This window comes from Perca flavescens, chromosome 4 (assembly GCF_004354835.1).
Source record: "Perca flavescens isolate YP-PL-M2 chromosome 4, PFLA_1.0, whole genome shotgun sequence".
NCBI classification, from domain to species: Eukaryota; Metazoa; Chordata; class Actinopteri; order Perciformes; family Percidae; genus Perca; species Perca flavescens.
In genome coordinates, this window is record NC_041334.1 from 16,333,935 (window position 1) to 16,357,318 (window position 23,384).

Sequence of the window (23,384 nt, forward strand, 5' to 3'; positions counted from 1 at the left end):
ATAATACTACGTTTTAAATCCAGACTTCACATACAGTATATAGTACATGGTTTTCGCTCCATCATCCATTGGTTATTATGTACATTATTCTCTCACATTTCATTTCATAGAAAGAAAATCCATTATCCACTGTATTAACATTGATGGATGTTTTCAGGCCTCTATGATATGGGGGAGGATGGGGGGGGTGAAGAACTGTACATATTGTTTCAGTGGATGCCACACTGTCATACACTGGGGGTCAAACGAAAAGAAAACGTTCGTCCTCAAAACACACACATGCATACAGATTGCATATTGATCATCTTAATGTATTTCCCCTATGTATGAGTTTGTTTTTTATGTAGGAGCCTTGTCTCAAAGAGCTGACTTCGCAGCTCAAACAAACAAAAGTTCAGAAAGCTCTAATTCACATTCAGTCAACGTGTGAGTGTTTGACGTACAGCAGCAGAATATTGCAAAGTGTGTCTCTTCTGCTCGAAAGGTTCGTTTCAAATGCGCTGTCAGCTCTCAGGATCAACATGTAATTGGTGCTGGAATAAAACATAACAAAATGTGTACTAAAACCTTCTCAACTACCAGCTAATAATCATTCTCTGCATAGATTTCTCAGTGTATTCAATGTTGGGCACCCTTCTCAGAGAGGAGATTTGCTGGTGGGTCCCTCAGCATGAGAGATGACATTTGTTTTTGAGGCGGTGGTGCTCCCTATAAAGCAATACAACATCATTTTAATCAACTTTGTTTCCACTCAATAAAAACATTTCACAGATTAAATCTGCAGGTATACAGATGAGGATGATTCTACTCGTCTTTGTGCTTTAAGCAGAAATAGTTGTCGATATTCAACTACAACATTGTGAACTCCAGACTATGAGTTGCTACAGTGTATGTGGCTGAGGTACAGTGACGTGCCCAATTTCAAACATAACAGATAAATGTTGCATGTGTCTGTAACATTTATCATAAATATATGTGCAAAAAAAAATGGAATGAAGACAATAAGATACAATGCATTTGCATGCATAGAGAAATATGTTGTTTTTTTCACATATACAGATATATGCAAATGGCTCTTGCATAAATGCAACTGTACAACTATGACCATGACATTCAGTGGTTCTCTTTCTCGCTCTCTCACACACACTCACACACACACACACACACACACACACACACACACACACACACACACACACACACACACACACACACACACACACACCTCCTACATAGCTGTGCATCAACACACCCACATCAATACTCAAATCAATGATCAATAAGATCTTGGTTGGACTGTGGAGGTCCATTAAGGTTCATTCTTTTTTTTAAACAAACTATGTTCTCCACACAGACCCCTCCACCAAAGGATTATGGGAATATTGCTAAACAACTATTTAATCTGGTCCTACCTCGAGTTACAGACCATTTTAACATCTCAATCCACCTTAATGCTACTTTTGGAAAAGCAACAAATATAACTGCTCCAGTTTGTTCTCTAAGATTCTCTAAAAATCCTTTTAAGATACATGAAAGCAGACACAGATCTGGACAGAGAGACATCAGAAGCCTCATGTCAGGCAGTCGGACGAGGCATCCTGAGCATATATTGGCAGCGATGGCTTAAAAACATTTTGCTACTGCAGGTTAAAGACCGTAGTGAGCAGAATGAAACCCTAAGAATAAAGATGTACATCCTGGCATGACAGAATTCTTTTAGACAATTCTTGCTACAGATCATCCATCACCTTTCTAATTACCTAAGACATCTGTGAAAAGATGAAGAAAGGCAAGAGACTCAGGAGTGAAGTCAGAGGACCCCTAGGTTAGCCAATATCTGCTACACTGCTGCTAATTAACACTTCCCATATTGACGTTACTGCCTTTGAATGTTCCTTGGCAGTGTTGAGCGAATGCGGATTAATCTCAGCTGGACACAATCCTGAAATCGGAACCTAATTCACATCTGATGCCAACTTTTAAAGACAGATTGAGTTTATGGCATTTAAAGACTTCTTAGAGGACAGCCAGACTCCATTTCAATTCTGACCATTTTAACGCCAATATAAATCGTTGTGATATAAGACTGGTTAGGGATGATACAGTTTTGCCCTGCCTTTCAACACTTAGTTCACAGAAGGAATTTTTATACTAAGTGAAGCAAACTTTTTGTATTTAAACGTGTTTCAAGTTTGCTGGAAAACTCTCTAGCAAAGATATGCTTTTGAAATGGCGTGTAAGAGTGTGTCCTTTGGCACTCTCAACAGGCTTTTAAAACAGGAGAAAAGAGAAACTGTGCTCAGAACAATTATTATTGTTATTAAAACTAAAAACATGGCAATGATTTGCACATTGTGGAAAGGCTCTTGCTTTCTCTTAAACATTGCTATTTAAAGTTTTTTAATTCTCCAATAAAGGTATATGTGTACTGTATATGTGTCCTGCCTGTATACATATATTTTATATATATATATATATATAAGAAATACATATATCTATTGTAATAATTGTACTTTTTTTGTCTGGCTTCTTTGACCTTAAATGCATGCTTCTAGGAATGTTTTTGAGGTCATGCAACACTAGCATAAATCCAGATAAAAAGGCTTTGGGGGCAAAGCGTTATTCTATAGCCTACACGAGTCCTTAAAAGTCGCTATTTTGATTATGAGGACGTGATCGTGTGACAAACTGTGAAACAGACAGCACTGCAAGTCTATCACATCCGCGACTGGGATTTATGTCCAAAACTAGAGTGTGAGTTTACGCCTGAAATCACAGCTCAGCTGTTTACAGCGACCTGGCAAAAGTTTAACGCAATGACTTCTACATGGAATGTTAATATCGATGAGGACACCGCATCCTGATAAGTGTGTAGGATTTGGCCTTGTGATTATTCCTTAAGAAATCCTCTAACATACAGCTTTAGGTTCTTTTAACAGCTACCTGCAGGCATCCTTTTTAAAGTGTAGATTTCTATAGAAGGCAGTGTACAGACAAATATACAGTGTTGTGATGAAGCAAGTGGCAGTCGAGAAATGAGTGAAAATTCTCATTCAGATAAAAATGTCATGCATTAATCTATTGTCTATGTTTACTACTAATAGCACCTACCGGCTATCAGTTAAGTCACAGTTAACCTACCTATCTACTGGAATTGGTACTGCGTGCTTGTGTGTGTGTGTGTGTGTGTGTGTGTGTGTGTGTGTGTGTGTGTGTGTGTGTGTGTGTGTGTGTGTGTGTGTGTGTGTGTCAGTGTCAAACAACAAAACAAAACGAGAAGAAACATTCAAGTTGTCTTCAAAGCTTTCTCTAAGACCAGTTTTGGGTGAATGGAAGGGGGAAAGCTTGCATTGCAATACATACAGTACACGTAAGACCGAAGCAGTGAAAAGTCAAGGCCATTCTCAGTCATTCATCAGATACTGATGTCTGCTGGGAAAAAAAGGTGTCGAACCATAAGCTAAGCGCCGACGGCTGTCATTCATCCTTGAAATAACGTGGTGTACTAAACCACCAACATAGTCACAAGTCACCCACAGGCCATTTCAGCGATGGAGTGAGCTTGCTTTATGCTCACGCATCCTCTTATTTCTAAATGGTGTGAGCGTATGACAGTTTTGTTACATTGGCTCCAGGAAGCAGCATGTGTAGCGAGCGAGTAGGATTCTCTTCAGAAAGCGCATGGCAGAGCAGTGTGCCTTGGGAAAAGAGGGACGGGGGACTAAAGCAGGGCTTGTGTTGCTTTTTTTCTTTTTTTTCTTTTTTTTCTTGCTGTGTTTTTCCCTTTTTTGTGCACTACCGTTGGCTACTGTTGTGAGCAGGACATTTTTAGACAGCCACACACAGACACACAAAAAGCCAACTCCATGCAGAAATGCAAATTTTGAAATTTCACTCTGTTTGACAGTTTTCGGGAGTTTTAAGGGCAAGTTGTGAGAAGTGAAGACAGGATGAGCAAGGAGCAAGCGGATGGTCTCTGTAATATTTTTTTTTTTCTTCACCGTCTATCGTCGTCAATGTCCTGAATTCTATTGCCTTGATATTTCCAGCACACGTAAGGTGGGAGGCTGTACACATGTCCCGTCCAGTTGCTCCACATTTCCTGGCTGTGTCGGAAGGGAAATAGCAGATGACTACACATCTGTGAGCATTTTAGTGATGTTTACATAGTTTGTGTTTGCCAGCGTACAGTTGGCCGTCTTAAGGTTCTCCTCCTGAAAGTCCTCGCGGCTGTTGTTCACAGCCTCCTGGATCTCCATATAGTCCGATTTACTGATGGTGGAGCCGCTACGGCTCTTCTTCAGCTCCTCAGCTGAATCGGCTTTGGGCACGTTGACCTGTAGGTACTGCGCCTGTTCTTCACCCTCAGTCTCGCGGTGATAGAAGTAGTTGAAGTTGGACACAATGACAGGCACGGGCAAGGCAATGGTCAGCACACCTGCGATGGCACAGAGGGAGCCCACGATCTTGCCACCGATCGTAGTTGGGACCATATCACCATAGCCGACTGTTGTCATGGACACCACCGCCCACCAAAACGCATCTGGGATGCTCTCGAACTGTGACTCGGGCTCGTCAGCTTCAGCAAAGTAGACGGCGCTTGAGAAAAGGATGACCCCTATGAAGAGGAAGAAAATAAGCAAACCGAGCTCTCGCATGCTGGCTTTTAGGGTCTGACCCAAAATCTGAAGCCCCTTGGAGTGACGTGAGAGCTTGAAAATTCTAAACACTCGTACTAAGCGGATGACCCTGAGAATGGCTAAAGACATGGCTTGCTGACCCGCTTGACCATCATCGGGCTTTTCTGCGAGCTCTGTGCCAAGAGTGATGAAGTAAGGGATGATAGCAACAATATCAATAATGTTCATTATGTTACCGAAAAAGCCTGCTTTGCTGGGGCAGGCAAAGAAGCGCACTAGAAACTCAAAGGAGAACCATATAATGCAGAGAGTCTCCAGGATGAAGAAGGGGTCAGTGAAGTAGGTGGATGTATAGCTGATGGTTGTGGTATTGGTCTCAGGTGAATAGACTTTCGAGTGAGACTTGTGCATATCGTCATCATCATTGCGGAAAATTGGGAGGGTCTCCAAGCAGAAACTGACAATAGATATCAGGATGACCATGACAGAGATTATGGCAATAATCCTAGCAGGACCTGAGCTCTCTGGGTACTCGAACAGCAGCCACACCTGTCTCTGAAACTCATTATCAGGAAGAGGCCGCTCCTCTTCCTTGATGAAACCCTCATCTTCTCTGAATATCTCGATGGCCTCGTCGCCCAGCTCGTAGAAGCGAATCTCCTCTGAGAAAATATCAAGGGTGACGTTGACCGGCCTTCTTAGCCGGCCCCCTGATTGGTAATAATACAATATGGCATCAAAGCTGGGTCTGTTCCTGTCGAAAAAGTACTCGTTCCTCAGTGGGTCAAAGTACCGCATCCTCTTTTTGGGGTCCCCCAACAGAGTCTCTGGGAACTGGGAGAGGGTTTTGAGTTGAGTCTCAAAGCGCAGCCCTGAGATGTTGATGACCACCCTCTCACAACACTCATGGTCTGCCTCCGGGTCGTAGTCCTGCCCCGGGTGTGTAGCCGCCTCGTCAGAGGGGTCGCCTGTGGCAACAGTCATTCTGCAGGGGGAGGAGGCCTGCACTTTTCAGTGAGTCTGGGTCCTGCAGCCTGGAGAACTGCAGGCAGGGGCCAGGAGAGGGTGGGGGCTCAACGCCGTAAAGACCTGACGGCCACAGGATGTCACCTAGGATCTGACTGCATGCAGGAAAGATGAAGCAAAGACAGACAACAAGGTTAGGTAAACCGGAGACATGATTCAGCACTCAGTACTTCTACCATTTAGATACATATAGACATAGAGATGTCAGGAATTTGCTTTAAACAACTGAAAAGAGATGGAAATGAAGCCACCCTCTGCAACAATGTCAGTAGATTTGATACGAGTTATGTAAAGTTATACTGTCGTGAGAAGGCAATCGATGCAATAATGAATCAGCTCATGAAAACTTGAGGATGACACTCCTGCTCCTGACTCGAATGAATGCATATAAGCCATCCGCAATGCATATAAATGACTTGAATGCAGGTAAACTCAGTGGCTAACTGGCATAGAAAACATACAGACGCTCATAAATTAGGACACTGATCTGCTGCAATGGCCAAAACACACTGAGATGAACGGGACTACCTTTTTGCAGTGAGGCCATGCATGAATATGGCAATGCAGCAGGCACCACATTTATACAGACAGCATCCTGAATATCATAGAAAACCACTGCAGTCTAAACACTAATGTACGAGACACTTTTAAGATGTACTGCTGTACCAAACAAGCCCACACGCACACGCCTCATATTAACTGACTTCAGTTTAGTTTTGTTGGAGCATTTTAGTCTTGAAATGGTGCCTGTCTCTGAAATATTCAAAAACCATCTATAAATAATTGATCCATAGAAGGAAATAGGTTCCAAGAGAAAAACTGTATCTCGTCTACATCATCTCCACTCACAGAGTGGGAGCACAGTTTTACTAAATAAAATCCTTATGAAACCTACAACAAATCTATAACTGCAGGCTTATTGCCTATTATCACGTTTTCCAGTGAGGTGCAAATCAGTGCAATACCAAGACTTTTACACACACATATAATCAAAATCAGAGATGATGGGTAAGCTGCTTCATCTTGATCTTCATACCTGCAGACATCTTTTTCATATGTGATGTGAGTTGATGCTCCTGCTGAACACTGGTAGGAAGGTGAATAACCAGCCACGACAATCAGGTATTCTGTCTTCAGAGCGGGTAAAAAAAAAAAAATCCAATTTGGGGCAGTCGATGATATTCACCTCATGTTGTCTGCAGTAGCATCCTCGCCTTGTACACGGGTAGCCTACTGTATGTGCGGGTGTGTCCTCGCTTTCCCCTCCCCGGCTCCTTTCCTCCGGTTAGGCTGTCGTGGGATGGCGATCGGCAAAAAAAAAAGGGAGGAGGGAACCGATCAAGGAGGTGCTGGTGCTTCCCTTAACAAGCAAAGGTGCTGGGATCAGCAGAATGATCTGCCTCCGCTGCTCCCCTCCACGCCAGCGTGACTGTGTGGCGAGCTGTGGCTGCAGACAGCCGCAAAGGTAAATGATCCTGATAAGGTGCTCAGATCGAGAGGCAACATCTGCAAAGGGAGGGAAAAGGCGAGGAGGAGGGAGAGGGCTTTTTAAAAAAAAAAAAAAAAAAAAAGAAGATAAATCTTATTAGCAAGATTTAACAATTAGACGCGTTCTGGGACCTATCAATAATAAGTCCTCTTTTCATGTCAGTGTGTGAATAATCTGCCGTCACTCAAGCCAATTTACATACATACTACATATTTCTTATCTAGGCATGCGCCCGCCACATGAAACAACAGCAGTGTCTGAGCTGCTCCTGTGGAGTCAAGTGCGTCCCAACGTTTAGTGCACAGACAGTTCTGGGAGTCTCCTCCTCATAGCCTACATGGTGAGCAGAGCAGCGTCTTCAGACACTGACTTGAGACGACATGCATTAAAGATTCGCACTATGTAGTGGGCTATAAGATTAGGCAATTAGCCTACACTCAGCCAGAGCGCCGCGCACAAACACACACACACACACACACACACACACACACACACACACACACACACACACACACACACACACACACACACACATGAATATAAAGTGGATTTTATTGGTTCTGCATGGTCTCACCTCGGCTGGAGGTGAAGTTTTGTAGGTGAAATATTTGTGTGTGAATGATTTCTGTAGTCAGCAGTGGCCGCTCGTGTATAAAGCTTTGTCAAACCTGCATTCGGGCGCTGCTGTGCATACCAATAGACGTGCTGGTGATGGAGAAGGCAAGGGCGAAAAAACGCGCTCGCCATCCGCACTGAAGCCTACCACTCCTTACCTTATCTGCAGTGTGGGCAAATTAAAGGGCAACACATCTCCAGCATTGTTCAGCAGCACCGCTGTTGGTCAGATGGTTTCATTTTTTTTCTCTCCAACCGCAATGCCAAGTATCGGCAGATAAACATTTATTGTAGTTAGCAAGATGAGACAAGGTTGAGTGACCAACACAATAACTGTTTTAACAGACAAGTACAGTAACTTACTTGACTGTAGACTGTAGTTTTTTTTGGAAAATACTTCAGCGTGATTATTCAGTAGCATTGTCCCACAAAAAATGCATGTCTGTGGGGACGTCTTTCTCATTCAGGTGTCTTTCCCAAGCCTTATTGTTGAAATTTTTAGAATATACAGAGGCAATAACATGAGTTTACTTTCTGCAACTCTTGTTACAGCAGTTATGTTTGTAACCTTTCCTGGCAACGAAGCTTCATCAATAATAGATAGGAGGGTGACAAAAATAGAGCAAAACCTCCATCATTGTGCTCTGCTATATTCAGAAAGAAAAACAAACTGATCGATAGTAAATCCCCTACCTGCTATAAAGACTGGAGCTGGGAATGAATGCACCGTCGCCAGAAAGGACCTCCAGAGAAGCCAAAGGTCAGCGGGAATCCCTTGTCTGTGAAGGGGAGGAGGTGAACAAGGAGAAACGGGGGTGGGGGGAGGCGAGCGGAATGATTTGTGTGAGACTCTGCTTTGCCAAGGTTACTTCTGCCAGACATGAGACCACCACGGCTCCCAGCCTCGTCACCTTCTGCCGGTCTGCCTGTCTCTGCTGCCACACACTTAGATACCTCTCACTAGGCCGATGTTTCAAACTGGTGTGATATTAAGCCAAACACTGGACCAGACGACCCAATTTTACCACTGGGTGTTGCACTTAAGTCAGCAGCCACTCCCGAGTGGGACACTTGGCGCAACTCTTATTTGATAGATCCTCGCTCCGAAGGAGGAGGGATCTCCGAGGAGCTGTGATCGAGGATACACCACAGCAGCCTTCCCGGAAGCTGTACAGCTGAAAGAGTTGCTAACTCCGCCCAAACAGCTGACTAATTCATGTGATGCTTGAGAGGAAAGGACATCTCATCCCTCTCAAACACATTTGCTCGATTCCTCTCCCCTCCCATGATTTCCTCGCGTCTCTCGGTGGGATGGACTAAGACGCGAGGAAGGGAGGCAAGGTAAGAGAACTGAGATGTACCTACAATCACACTTTGCCTCGTCTTTTTCAGCTCACCTCACCTCTTTTGTAGGCTTCAAATCCAAAATGTTTACATATCGCTGTTGCAGTTTTAGTTTTCTTTTAGACTAACTCATGAACTTACTGCTATTGAAATGTGATCTCCTTCGCTGCTTGGCTTGGCAGTAACATAACTTTGTGTATAGCCTGTAGACACTGTCACACTGTTAGTTTGTTTTATAAATATAATATTATGTTATCATATTGCTAGTCTCGAATCCATCCTCCACAGCACTGCGGAGGAGGGTCTGGCTAGTCCACACAACATTCCCGGGATGGGAGAAAAACATGCTCTGGTTTATTGGCATTTCTTTAAATCAATCCAAAATGTCCAAGCGCCGGACGCAAAACGGTGCCTCTGCAAAATAGCCTCGGGAAGGAACATATTTTGGTGGAACGTGTACGTTCAAAAATTGTTTCAGTCATGCAACAGAAAACTCAGATTGGACAGATAGTCTAGCTAGCTGTTTGGATTTACCCTGCAGAGATCTGAGGAGCAGTTAACCATAGTCCTCTTTAGAATGCCAACACAAAGAAAGCGGAAGGTGAAGGACATCCGGTGGAATTCCGGAACAATCCCAGAAATGAAACTATACAAAATCATATTGCTTACTACCAGTGTTGGTAAGTTCAGTGAGTTAGTGAAAGTTACCAGTTACTGACATGAAGCTTCACTACACTAAAGCTATTGTTAGTTCCCAAAGGAATGTAGCAAGCTAAGCTACGGCAACATAGCAAAAGTAGTTTACTACATTGAGGCAAATTTTTAAACATCCATGTAACTTACGCTACACATAGGCCTACACATCCATGTATGGCGGTGGCGTCACTAATCTTCAGCAGTTTTATTTCAGACTGCAGCAGAAAGCTCCGCTGCGCTTGAGCTTCACAAACGCTTGAGGAAATCTAGCTTGTGTGGACGCATTACCGCACTACTTTATCAATAAAAGAGCTAAGATACATAAAAGCTATTTGATTTAGAAAACACCAACGCCATTGAAAAGTAATTAAACTAGTAACGCTACTGCCCAATACTGCGTGCAATACAAGTTAGATTTAACGCTGTGATGCCGTCGGCACAGGTTGCTGATGTAGGCTATTTTTTAATTTGTCAGAATGTGTCATAATGACAAATGCCAATTCAGCTGCTTTCTATAAATCAAAAGCGGTTTGAGCTCGTACACCGGAATGAGCGGCAAAACCGGAAATCATCCTAACTCTGCCTCTCACTATCTCTCAATGGCTTTCCCAGGTTCCTCATGACAGCACAGCCATTATTTATGAGACGGGGGCCTATTACAAAGGCTGTTGATGCAGACTCTAAAGCTCAGTTCACTTTGCATTAGCTGGCTTGCTTTAATTAAAAGAGAAGGGTCCCAGCACTCTAAATGCTGTACATGTTCTAATCACATGGGGACGTGAAAATTAGCGATTGTGTAGATGAGGGTGACAACGATGAATTTGTTTCCAAGAGGTATTGATTTCAGGACTCGTTTCAATCTGATGTTTTGGACTGAGAAACTGAAGGGTCATTATCACTGAGCCACAAGTTAAAACGACAAGTAATTTCTCAACCGCCTAATGGAACAAAAACGATTACAGAAACATTCATGAAAAACACGGCAGTTTACATTCAAGTTTTTTTCATTACTAGTATTGATATGATACCCGAGTTTACTTTTTACAGTGCCTTCCTTTAAGACACATAAACATGGTTTTCTACCAAAAAACTAAACTTTTTTCATTTTAATAAAAATAAGCTTACCTTCTCAAATGTTGAATGTTGACTAAGCACAAGCAGCTGTGTAACAACTTTCCCTCCAAGAATAGTCTCAAATTGGTAAAACTTTTCATACTTTTTGATATTCTGGCCTTTTTTTGTATAGAATCACTACTAGTAGTAGAGAAACAGGAAATGTGATGAGAGGGAAAGGTACATAATTAGAAATCTCCAGCCGGAACCATGCAGGGACATTGCAGTAAAATGCTGCATCTTAACCACAGGGGCATAAGGATGCCTCAAATTTGCTAAATTTTGATCTCGATCAAGAACGAAGGTATCAGTTCAAAGAGTAAGTAAACTATGAATCTGACCAGACAGTTGATGCAAGCTTTCATTTGAAATATCTCAATACTAGTACCAAGGCCGCATTGCCAACTGGGTAAAGCAGGAAACTGCCCCAGGGTCCCGGATCCTTAAAGAAGCCTAAAGGCCCCAGTTTCACTACATGCCAAGTGGATTTGGTAATTGGATTGAAATTAAGTACTTTTCCATCATGGGAGGACTGGAGGTGTCCCCAGGGTACATTTTGCACATTGTACAGAGGGCAGCAGGAGGGGGGGTCAGTAGAAGCCCAACAGTAAAGCCCCCTTAACAGGTTCATCTGGCCATGACTAGTACCTATATTGGAGCTGAGCTTTGGTACCATTACCAAAACATTACCTTAAAGTATACTTTTTGATACTTTACTTTGACAAATATGATGATATTTTCTATAAAACCCTTTTTTATTATACAAAAGAAGGCAGCATTTCTCTAATGTTCAATGTCTAAACACAGGCAGCCATGTAAAAACTATTTGATCAAAGAATAAGTAAACAAGAGCCTTTGAGGTTGAAACCGGTCAGCGTTTTAAACCAATATGGCAGACTATGCTCTGCCCAAAAATTGAGGTTCTGCACTCAGTCACACTCCCTTCTATGGTATTCCTTATCGTTTTTTTAAAAGTTGGTCACTAGAAAAATACTAGAAAATCACTGCAAAATTAGCTGTACCCAAAGTCCCCAGGTGTCAGTATTGTTCAGCTCGGTCCCTGGAGGGCAGTGCTCTTTTCTAAAAAACACTGGATGTCTCCTTGCTCTTTGATACTGCATTGCAGCAGCCACAGGTTTCTCTCTCTCTCTCTCTCACAGACACACACACACACACACACACACACACACACACACACACACACACACACACACACACACACACACACACACACACACACACACACACACACACACACACACACACACACACACACACACACACACACACACACACACACACACACACTTCCTTTTACCAGCGGACTCACTGGCCAATATAATGCAATAAGACGGAACAGATAAGCTCTCCATATCATGTGATTTGCTGCTGCATTAAAACAGATTTTCTGCTTCTAGATATAATGAGGCAACTTTCACCTGTGTATATTTCCTCATTAGATAATTCTCTAATGTAAAGTGATCAACATATTCAATGAGAATCTTATGCTAAAATGATCTCATCCTATATATACTGACAAATTTATATTTCCCACCATGTTTTTTTACCAATCATCAGTGTATCTGGCAATCACACAACCTTAGTGCTAAACATTTATTTTCCCCCAATGCATTGCCACTGAAACTCAATTGTGTTGACCCTCTGGGAGATGAGTCATTGCAGTATCACTGCTCAGGAGAGAGGCAAAAGAGGCTGGTTATACAGGACATACAGCCGACAGGACCGGGCTCGGGAAGAGGATGCAAGAAATGAAAAAGAGTGGCTCAGGTACGCACATGTATAGCAATGCAGCTCCCTGTGTCCTTCTCTGTGTCCCTGGAGCAAACAGTACATCTGAGGCAGAGACAGGAAGGGATGGAGATAAATATAGGGAGGGATAGGGAAGAGAGAGCATTGTGCAAAGAGAGGGACGAGAAGAAAAAAGGGAGTGAGTCGTGCTCATCAGATTGAGAAGCAGCAGGATGAGAGCAGACACTGGAAAAGAGCCAGACACCAGGAGAGACACAAGGACACTGCTGCTGCGGTATACTGCCAAGCTGCATCTCACTTACCCAGATAACCTCACAAGTCCGCACACACCCGCTGCACTAGCTTACTATCTAAACTCATAGGTTTGCAGAATACCAGTCACTACCTGTGGACATTTTCCACCCTATAACAGTGTCTGTGTACACATGCTGCTGGCCTGCAAGTCAAAAGTTACAGCATGCAACATTTGGCTGAAACAAACACACACTTTAATATACGGCTTCTTTATTTGTACTGACAGCAGCAAAATTACAACAAAATTGTGATTTCATTCAATTCAGTGAGCGATACTGATGCTGAAGGGAAGAACTATGAGTCAGTCAGTCAGTCAGTCAGTCAGTCAGTCAGTCAGTCAGTGAGTGAGTGAGTCAGTGTTGATGTTGCAGGGATACCCTTATGCTTTGCTACACAATGAGCCTGTATAAATGAGAAATTCAAGCCACGGTAAGTGCTTGCTTCAGGAACACTCAGGTTAAATTACACTAAGGTCATACTGGAAATATGATATCTATAATGATATAAGAGGGTGAGAGTAGAAAAATGAGGCTGATTGTGTCTGACAATAAGCTTTGACCTTATGCATTGCTTGCTGCAGTGACTTATTGCAACACATTGCTCCACCCCTGAATAGTTTAGCAAATCCTGGATTTTGCTCCCTTTTCGTGTTTTAGAAAGTGCAACAAATAATTTGGCATTAAAATGACGAGCACTAAGCATATTCAGGTCTGCTTTACTACGTTGGGGGAAGAATAGGCTGCAGTGTTTGTTTGCTGCAGCACAGATGCACATTATGAGATTTACAGTAACAGCTACTGTGTCACTGTGATGATGCAATCCTCGGCTTTTTGTTTGCCAGTGACTTGAGGAACCAAAATATTTCCCTCAGCCTCATGCAGCAGTCTGGTCTGCAGTCTGCTGCTGCCGGACCCAGCTGAGGCTTACAGGAGACCTGAGGGATGAGCCAGGGCTGCACAGTTTCCAGGATCACATTACCTCATCACCAAACACATCTGACTTTTCCCTCAAATATTAATCATGTCCCTTAAGGTAAAGATGAACAGACTCTTTGAAAGCGCAAAAAAGCACAGAAAATGTCCAAAGTCAGCATTTTCACTGTATCTGGGTGAATCTTTTGCTCAGCCTCATTTGGTTGCTACGGAGACCATCTCTATAGGGGCAGCAGTGGGAGGAGGCTCGGCAATGACATCACACCTGCTGTCTCTGGTGCCGCTGGGATATTTCAGGTAAAGTTACAGCACGATGACAAAGCACTTTTCATTTTCCTGCAGTCAGCTGCATTAGTAAAAAATGAATTAGTGGGTAGAAAAAGTGTAAAATGTGTGAATTATTTTCTTCCTTGTTTCACAGATCCACACCTGGGACATGTTTTCCAGCATATGTTGCCTGAATGAAAACTGGTTTCATTGTTAGCTTTAGTACGTCTTCCCTGCAGGGCAGAAAAGGGTTGTGGGCGTAATATATGCTCTCTCTGACATACTTTCTGGGCTTTCCTTTCTCTCACTGAAAGCCCCGAACATAGAGTCTCGAAGCAGAAGAATTAACTTTATGAATAGCCCCAAGAGTGCCATTACATGTTCTCCAAAGAGCAGATGGATGAATGGCACCCAGAGAAATAAATGGCAATATGTCTCATGGTTTCCATTTTTGGCAGTGCTGAGTTACAGTTTTAAGGCAAATACTGTACCACATAAAAATACCATCAGAGCAAGGGGAAAAACGTGCAGAGCTGTGAATAACTGTACCGGGCTTAGCCACTTCCTTCCCCTCTTCCCTTCACCGATGGGTCATAAATTGGTAAAGTTCAAGGATGACAAGAGGCACCTCTGCTGGCACACATTGCTTATCCAGGGTTTTTCCTGCATAGAGGAATTTTTGGCGCCCCCCAAAAAGGTTTTAGCCGGCCCCAAAGAAAAATCACCAGCACCAAAATAAAAAGAATTGAGAATAAAAATAGTGATTTAAATCCTCTCTTAATGTGTTTAAGAGCAATTTACCAAACAACCTTTGAACAAGCAGAAAATAAACTTTAATCTAAGAGCTAATCTCAGATTTATCTCCAGAGTCTGAACCGGACTCCTGGTGATTTATTTAAATATATATATATTTTTTTTTAACCAGTTTTGTTAATTGAGGTTTAATTTACTCAAATCTGTTTATCAAATTGTCAGAAATAACAGGGAAATGCATAGATTTCTGTCAAATAAGGTAACACAGAATTGCCTTTACCGTACGCGGACCGATCATGCTTCCTGCCGTGCGTAGTCCCCCCCCCCCCCAAAGGCTCAGTAAAATCCCTTTTATCATTAGAGGCATCACTCCTCATGTCGGGAATGTTGGCATGATGAGGACAGCAGGAGAGGAGAGGAGAGGAGAGGAGAGGAGAGGGGAAGCCCAGGGTCCCCTCTACCCCTCTCCCCCCCAGCTTCAACTGAGCATGATCCTGGACTCCTCATATGTGCCTGCAGCTGCAGTATCAGAGAGGACCAGCTGCGGAGCTGACTGTTTGCGGTTTCCTGCGTCTGTTGTGTGCATTTGTGTGCATGCAAGCTCATATGCACGTTTTATCCACTACTTTCTTCAATGACCAGGATCCCTCAGCAGAGTGCATCCATGCGTACCACACACACACACACACACACACACACACACACTTAGACATTAGGACACATTTTACAACTAGCAGATACATTAAAGTCGCAAGTGTCCATCCTGCTTTAAATCTCTTTCTTAATACTGTGATCTGCCTATCACAGCTTTTTGCTGAAAACAGCCTGCTGCACCTGGAAGATTAATAAGAGCAGAGTTTGCAGGCCAGCAAACCAAAACATTGAGCTAAAAGATGCAAAAACGCTCAGTAAAGCACCCCTCCATTGTTAAGGCAGAAATATTGATAAATGTAGCTTCAATGCCAGCTTTTGGTACTGCAGTTTGATACCCAGCTCTACATGGAACAAAGGGACACGTCAAGAAAAGAATTTAGTTTAAGAACTACATGGTCCTGAATTTTAAAAGAAATGTGGACTCATGTCTTGGTAATTGAGGCTGTGTAATAACTTTCAGCATTCCTTTTATTTATTCAAATACTGTAAAAGCTGCATTGATCTCCTCATGAGGCCACAATATCTCAGCCTATTAGGTCAAAGAAGTTCAACTCTAATGCGATTCTTTCCTCTCCACAAGCCAGAACAAGACAGGCTGAACTGCAGGTGCACTCTGTGGGAGATGATTAATGGCCCTGGGTAACATTTCCCCTGGTTAAAAATACATTGAAGAAGGACTTAAATTCCAGTAGGGACAGAGGGAACAAAGCCACTCAGCAGTTCGGAGGCAGAGCACCTGAAACTGCGGACCGCATGGGCTTTGACCTTGTGTCAGTAAAACTAAGTGGACGAAGGGTTAAATCTGTGAAACTCAATGCTAAACTGCTTCACTTTAAAAGTGACTATAAATGTCGACGGTCATATTATATGTTCTAGCCTTCTATTCTTTTTTTCAAATGTTGTGTTTACTTCTTTTAGGTGCTTTTGTTTGTATGTGGAGTCTTTGTATATACCACTCAAATTTGGATCACATGTTACTAAAAGAGGCAGTTTCTGAAGTTAGACATTTAAATTATTGTCATCAAGGCCCAAATCTTACCATAAGAAAATACACTTATCCAAACAAATGCTTAACCTGAACTCAACCTAATTATTTTCATGGCAAATTAGAAGTTACCTGTCCAGTATACGGTATTATGAATATGGAAGTGGGTTATAGAAAATCATGCAACATGTTATTGGAACCATTCTGTAAGTATATTATAGAAGAGTGTTAAGTTCATTGCCATTAAGTATTTTGTTAAAATGTTGCTTTACAGAACAGACTTCATGAGCTGTCGTGTGATTCTAGAAGTGGATTTTGCTTTGTAACAGCTGAAAGTGAATTTAAAGAAACCTTCACATCAACTTCTGTGCTGTCATGTTGAGTTTGAGTGAGGAGAAGTGTTTTAGCACTCAAGCTTACAAACGGGTTTCCCTTTGTCCTACTGGGAATTAGGAAACCTAAGAATTGTGGGTCAAACTAAAAGCCTCTGTGGAATTATATGGTAGTTTCCTGACCTGCGTGACAAATCACATGGCAGAGTCTGGAACAAAACATTATTCCTCCCTCATTGTTTGGAGTCTCACAGAATCAAGTACTGCAAATATCAACCTTTTCTTCAATATGCATATTTTCTTTTATTCTGACCTGAATAAAACCCAATACCTAAATAAGTATTGAAGTGGTAACCCTTTCCTATGTCACAAAGGGCCTTGCACATTTGATGAAGATGACTAAATATGACCATAAGGCATTGTTATTACACCAAAGGAGGACATCATTAATATGTTTTATATGTAATATGAGCTATGCATGAACAGATGTATTTATATGGCAAAGAAATATTCAGAGAAAGAAATGTACAGTAGCAAGAGGACCCGTAGAAAATAATTGTTATAAAATATCAGTAAGAGACAAATTGGTATTTGGGAGGGGTACTGCTGCTTAAACAGTATTGTCAACACCAATCACATATAGGAGCATACGAAAATCCATTGTATATGACTATATTTTACAGTTAAAGTCCCTGAGGCTTCAAACAAAAGCAATAGGTCATTTTCTTTGGCAGACTTCTGAAACGTCATCAATTCAAAATCGTGCTCATAAGCAGTTCCCATAAAATCAGGAAAAGCATCAAATTAATAAAACAATGTTGGTATGTTTTTGAGTTGTTAAAAAGGGCTCTGAAAGTCTAAGGCAGTTAGAACAAAATGCGGACTACATTATAAATTGGATATCACTATTATGATTAAGGCACAATAATATATTAAATCTTCAAGACTGATCAAGTCTAAAAGGAAGGGGCTAAATATAATGAGCACAAGCTCAATATCAATCTCCTTCCCAAAAGTAATAACTCAGTTGATCCACTAGAGAGAAGCACTGAGCTATATTCAAAATGATGAAGCCTCAGTTCAAAAACAACACCATTAAACCTACCGCCCAGCAGCAATACAACATCATTTAAACTACTTAATGATACAGGCAGTAGTTTCTAAAAAAATTGCAGTCATTACCATTTAATTCTGAACAAATGTGTCTTCTTATATTGATTATACAGTAATAAATAGCAATGAACATTGTGCTGATCAGAAAGCACACCTAATTACTGGTACTCCATAAAACAAAATAAAATAAAATATAATAATTGGAGCTAAAATGTATATTTGATTAATGGATTAACCAACTGATAGAACATTTATTGGCATGTTTGCTTGAAAAAAAAAACTCAAAATGATAATTAATGATCAAAATAGTTAGCCAAACATTCTCTGCTGCCAGTTTCTCCAAAGTGAAGGTTCGTTACTTTTCTCTGATTACGTCATTGTAATCTGAATACTTGGACTTTAAATTGAACAAAACAAGACGTCACTTTAGACTCTGGGAACTTATAACACCTTTTTTCTCACTATTTTATAACATAAAGGCTATAGATTAAATTATCAATTATTGGACTGATAAAATAATCAATAGATGAGTCTATAATGAAAATAATCATTGGTTGCAGCATTAACAATTATAAAAGTCAGCCACTTTGTACCACATAGCACACGTGCACATGTCTGCTGGCGACGATGAAAGGTAGCTGACGTCAGACATAGTTGGCATGCCAACTCAGAGAATGAAGCTCACAGAGCAGCTGAGGTGGTTTTAGTAAAGGGAAACTCAAGAGTGGCTGCATTGATACAGCTTTTCATCATTTTCCCCTCAGGCTATATTTCTACAGGTCTTCCAGCTCATTGCCTGAGGCCATACATGCTAAATTATTGCTAGTTCAATCAATCAATCAATTTTTAATTGTCACATAAAGTCGTACGAGGTACAATTCCAGTGAAATGTTGTCCCATCAGATCCTTCAGCTTGTCTATGATTCCTCATGAAGCTGAATGTTGAAGTCATCCGGTTGAATGGCACTCAACATATTTAACATCATATCAACAAAAAGAAGAAGAAGAAAAAAAACATGTTGCCTCTTCCCCCCCTCCAAGGACTAAATGTGATAATGAACCACCTTTGGAAAGTCTTGTGAAAAAGTGTGAAAATGCAATACAATGCCATGGTAATATCAGACTGGGTTACCACCGTCGTCATGGAGACTGCATCACAAGGTGGGCTCAGCGAGCAGGAGGCGGGGCGTTCTGCACGCTCTCCCTCCCTTCATCCACGCTGTTTTCATCCTGTTGTAAGAGCGCACGTTACCTCAAATCACGCGTACTCACACTTTTTATATTTCACGTTCCTCTCTGCTCGCTTTGGACGAAATTTGCAATGATAATAGATATGTCTAAGGTTAGAATGAAATTTTGAGTCGGGGTCAGTTAATTTCCGTTTTATTTAATATAGGTAATATAGGCAGTTCTGAATAAAAATACAATTTTACGAAAAGCTCGATTTCATTGTTATGATAAGCGTTCCCATCGACACCACTGTGTTTTACCTGAATAATCATGTGAACAAGACCAACATATTGACAGGTTATGATACTAAATATAACCTAAACAGGCTTTTGGCTATATGAATTAACATAGTCTAGTCATAACATTACTGGAAAATGAAAAGTTTCTTGCCACGAAGCACAAGACGTCGTTTTTCACTATAGTACACTATATGCTACACGTGTATCCAAATCATGAACACTAACAACTTTCGCGTTTACAAGATATGTAGGCATCGTGTGGCACAATACTCTGCTAATATATCCGTTTTAACAAGCCGTTTATGTGTTCATTAAATGTTTTTTTCTAACAGCTTGAGCCAAAATAAATACTTTTCCAGTAGGCCTACAAGTGTTTTTGGGTCATATTAATACTTTTTGATCTCAGAGAAATACTTATAACATATGAATCTACACTGGAAATAGATCTCGGTATTTCTCGTTTGCTTACGTTAAAAAAAAAAACATTAAATGACTTGTTAAAACGGATATTTACGCACGTTCATTCACAGATATATACTGATTACATTGGCTATATATTTATATATATATATAAACTATATTATAGCTACTATGTCTTCATGCTCCATAAATGATCCATTCTGGGGTTCATTTACACGTCTGTGAAGATCTTTTTGATGTTGACAGAGTTCTGGTTGTTTTCGGTGGTGAAGTTAGGCTGTTTGAACGCACTGTCCTCTATCACCATGTACTCAGACTTGCTGAGGGATGAGGAACTGCAGGACCTCCTCAGCTCCTCCGAGGGGAGGTGCTCACAGCTGCTGGTGTGCACATACTGTGGGTGCTCCTCTCCATCAGTCTCCCTGTGGTAAAAGTAGTTGAAATTGGACACAATCACTGGCACGGGTAAGGCAATGGTCAGCACGCCTGCTATTGCGCACAGAGACCCCACTATTTTCCCACCAATGGTCACCGGATGCATGTCTCCATATCCGACAGTGGTCATGGTGACCACTGCCCACCAAAACGCATCTGGGATGCTGGTGAAACTGGACGAGGGGTCGTCTGCTTCTGCAAAGTAAACCGCGCTGGAGAAGAGAATAACTCCGATGAAAAGGAAGAATATGAGCAGGCCGAGCTCCCTCATGCTGGCCTTGAGGGTCTGTCCCAAAATCTGAAGTCCCTTTGAGTGACGCGACAGCTTAAAAATGCGAAAGACTCTCACCAGTCTGATCACCCTCAGGATGGCGAGGGACATCGCCTGCTGGCCGCCGTTGGTTTCACTCTCGGCCAGCTCAGTGCCCATAGTGATAAAGTAGGGGATTATGGCGACGATGTCAATGATATTCATGATGTTTTTGGAGAAGGTAGCTTTGCTGGGGCAAGCGAAAAACCTGACCAGCAACTCGAAAGAGAACCATATGATGCACAGGGTCTCTATGATGAAGAAGGGGTCTGTGAACGGGCTTGGCACGTAGGGAGCAGTACCATTGGCAGCGGGTGCCACTGTGGCTTGGTCTCTCTCATCCCGAAATTCCGGCAGAGTTTCCATGCAGAAAATAACAATTGAAATCAAAATAACAAGCACTGAAACTATGGCTATTCCCCTCGCTGGTCCAGAGCTTTCAGGATACTCAAACAAAAGCCAAACCTGCTTTTGGAAATCTTTTTTGGGCAGTATGCGCTCCTCTTCTTTTATAAAACCTTCATCATCACGGAATTTCTCCATGGCCTCCTCTCCGAGTTGATAAAACCGGATCTCCTCGGAAAAAATATCAATGGGGACGTTAACAGGTCTCCGTATGCGCCCCCCTGACTGGTAGTAGTACAGGATGGCATCAAAGCTGGGTCTGTTCCTGTCGAAGAAGTACTCGTTCCTCAGTGGGTCAAAGTGGCGCATCCTTTTCCTGGGGTCCCCCAGCAGCGTGTCTGGGAACTGGTTGAAAGTTTTAAGTTGCGTCTCAAAGCGCAAACCCGAAATGTTGATGACCACCCTCTCGCAGCATCCCTGCCGGCCGCGCTCATATCGATCCACCGACAGGTGAGGCGCCGAGAGCACGGCGGGGTCCTCCAGCATGTTTTCCACCGTCATGACGCCCCTCTCCAGCTCGGCATAACCCCGGCTGTCTGTCGCGTTGCTGCCCTTGTGCCTGGCGGACGAGCGGGGCTTGATCACGCTAAGGGACTGGTCATCCATACAGGTGGTTTTCGGTCTGGAGGGGCAGAGTGCGCCACGCCTCCCCCATCCAAAGCCTACAGCTTTGGAGAGCCGAGGCCGACGCCACTTACATCTCTTCTAACCATCACCTATCTCCGCATATCCACACACTGAAGCGCTGCGCTCCCCTCTGCCTCCCCCCTTTACAAACACGTCGACACCCGCCCACGGCGCTCATATGTCTGACATACGTCCACACCAACCGCCCAATCGGAAATTAACTTGACACTTAATGTCGAGCGCACACACCTTCATTCAGTGGTGGATCAAAAACACCTGATCAAATCACATCCGCGCCTGATCAAAGCTAGATTATTTCTCTGTGAGCTCATATAGCTCTCACTCTTATATCAGCTTGTATTAACGCAGACACGAAGCTATAGATCAGCACTGCTGTCTTAAAACATTCACAGGTTTCTGTCAGTGGCATTTAAAGCGAGTTTAGCCTACTTCAAGAAAAACCAAAAGGGAAAAGACATCCAGGAGCAATGCCCTCTTTAGCAATGCGTGTCTGCAATAAAGTCTGATTGCGTCGAACACCTTTGACACAGAGCAAATGATGTTGTCACCACTCATTGCCTCACTTTTCCCTCAGAAACTGAGCTGGTGATGTCATCAGGGTTTTAAGGGAAGCTCAACTAACAGCAGAAAGCTAAACTGTTGATGTCCAGATATGCACAGTCCAAACCAGATGAATACAAACTATTTATTTGCTTTTTGGGGTGTCTTAGTTCTTGTTGTTGATGGGGGCTGTTGTTTCTCTCCCTGGTGCTGAAAACAAGCGCGTGCCAGCTTGGAAATCAATGCGCGCACTCGCCAGCACATGAGTGTTAAGCTGAGTTCTGTACACAGTCCACGTGTGCGTTCGTCTAAATATGCTTTTTATTAACAGAACACAGAAGCCTCGGGATCAGGCACCTCATTTCCATTCGGAAAGAAAAAGAAGCCTGTCCGCCATGTGGTGATAGAATCGCATCAAAGAAGCGTCTCAAGTGTCGGTCTTTGTTACAGCTGTGGTTCATGACGAAAATGCAAAAAACAGTGTTGTTTGTAATTCATAGTGACAACTGACAAGCTTTCATCAAAGGCGCCTGTAACCGTCTGTGGCTTCATGGAGCACGTGCACGGGGTTAATGAGTTCAAATGAGATTCATATCTAATGTACAGTCTGCTCTTCTTTTTATTTTTATTGTGCAACCCTGGGTTTTAACTTCAACATGTCACACCCAAAGGAAAGCTGAGCCTCTCTTCTATCCAAACATGGCAACATTTAGTACTCCGCTATATGAACATACTCGGAAAATCCTCTTAAAGCGGATGACACTGATCTAAAAAACCTCTTGACCTCTTTTGCGCTGCCTGAAAAAAATTAGTTCAGGGCATGGGAAAACCTCTCACTGTCTGAGTACTGTGTATAAAAAGAAAAGCAGACTTCAGCAGCATAATAAAACGGAGGTAATAAATTGGAGTTTAGGCTATTAGCCCATGTTCAAAAATGATCAAGGCTAAAAAAAAAAATGATTCCGACAATTTTATTGCATTTAACTGCTTCATTAACCACTTAAAACCTTCTCTTCCATTAAACCAGGGACCATTTTGGACCCTCTTGAGCAGTGCCCACATGCAACTCACTCTACTAAGACAAACTATTAAAAGCCATAAAAGCTTAAACTATTCATTTTACAGCCCAATTGT

General features: G+C 42.4%; 2 protein-coding genes across 2 annotated transcripts; both read right to left on the minus strand.

The window, feature by feature from the left end:
• Positions 1–4,082: 4,082 nt before the first annotated feature.
• On the minus strand, positions 4,083–5,624 carry LOC114554548 (potassium voltage-gated channel subfamily A member 2). Its single transcript, XM_028576458.1, has one exon. It carries the CDS (start codon positions 5,622–5,624, stop codon positions 4,134–4,136), a length of 1,491 nt encoding a protein of 496 aa, XP_028432259.1. The 3' UTR covers positions 4,083–4,133.
• A 14,499-nt stretch (positions 5,625–20,123) lies between these two features.
• kcna3a (potassium voltage-gated channel, shaker-related subfamily, member 3a) lies at positions 20,124–21,668 on the minus strand. Its single transcript, XM_028576463.1, has one exon. The coding sequence runs from the start codon at positions 21,666–21,668 to the stop codon at positions 20,124–20,126; it is 1,545 nt and encodes a 514-aa protein (XP_028432264.1).
• Between the last annotated feature and the right edge of the window lie 1,716 nt (positions 21,669–23,384).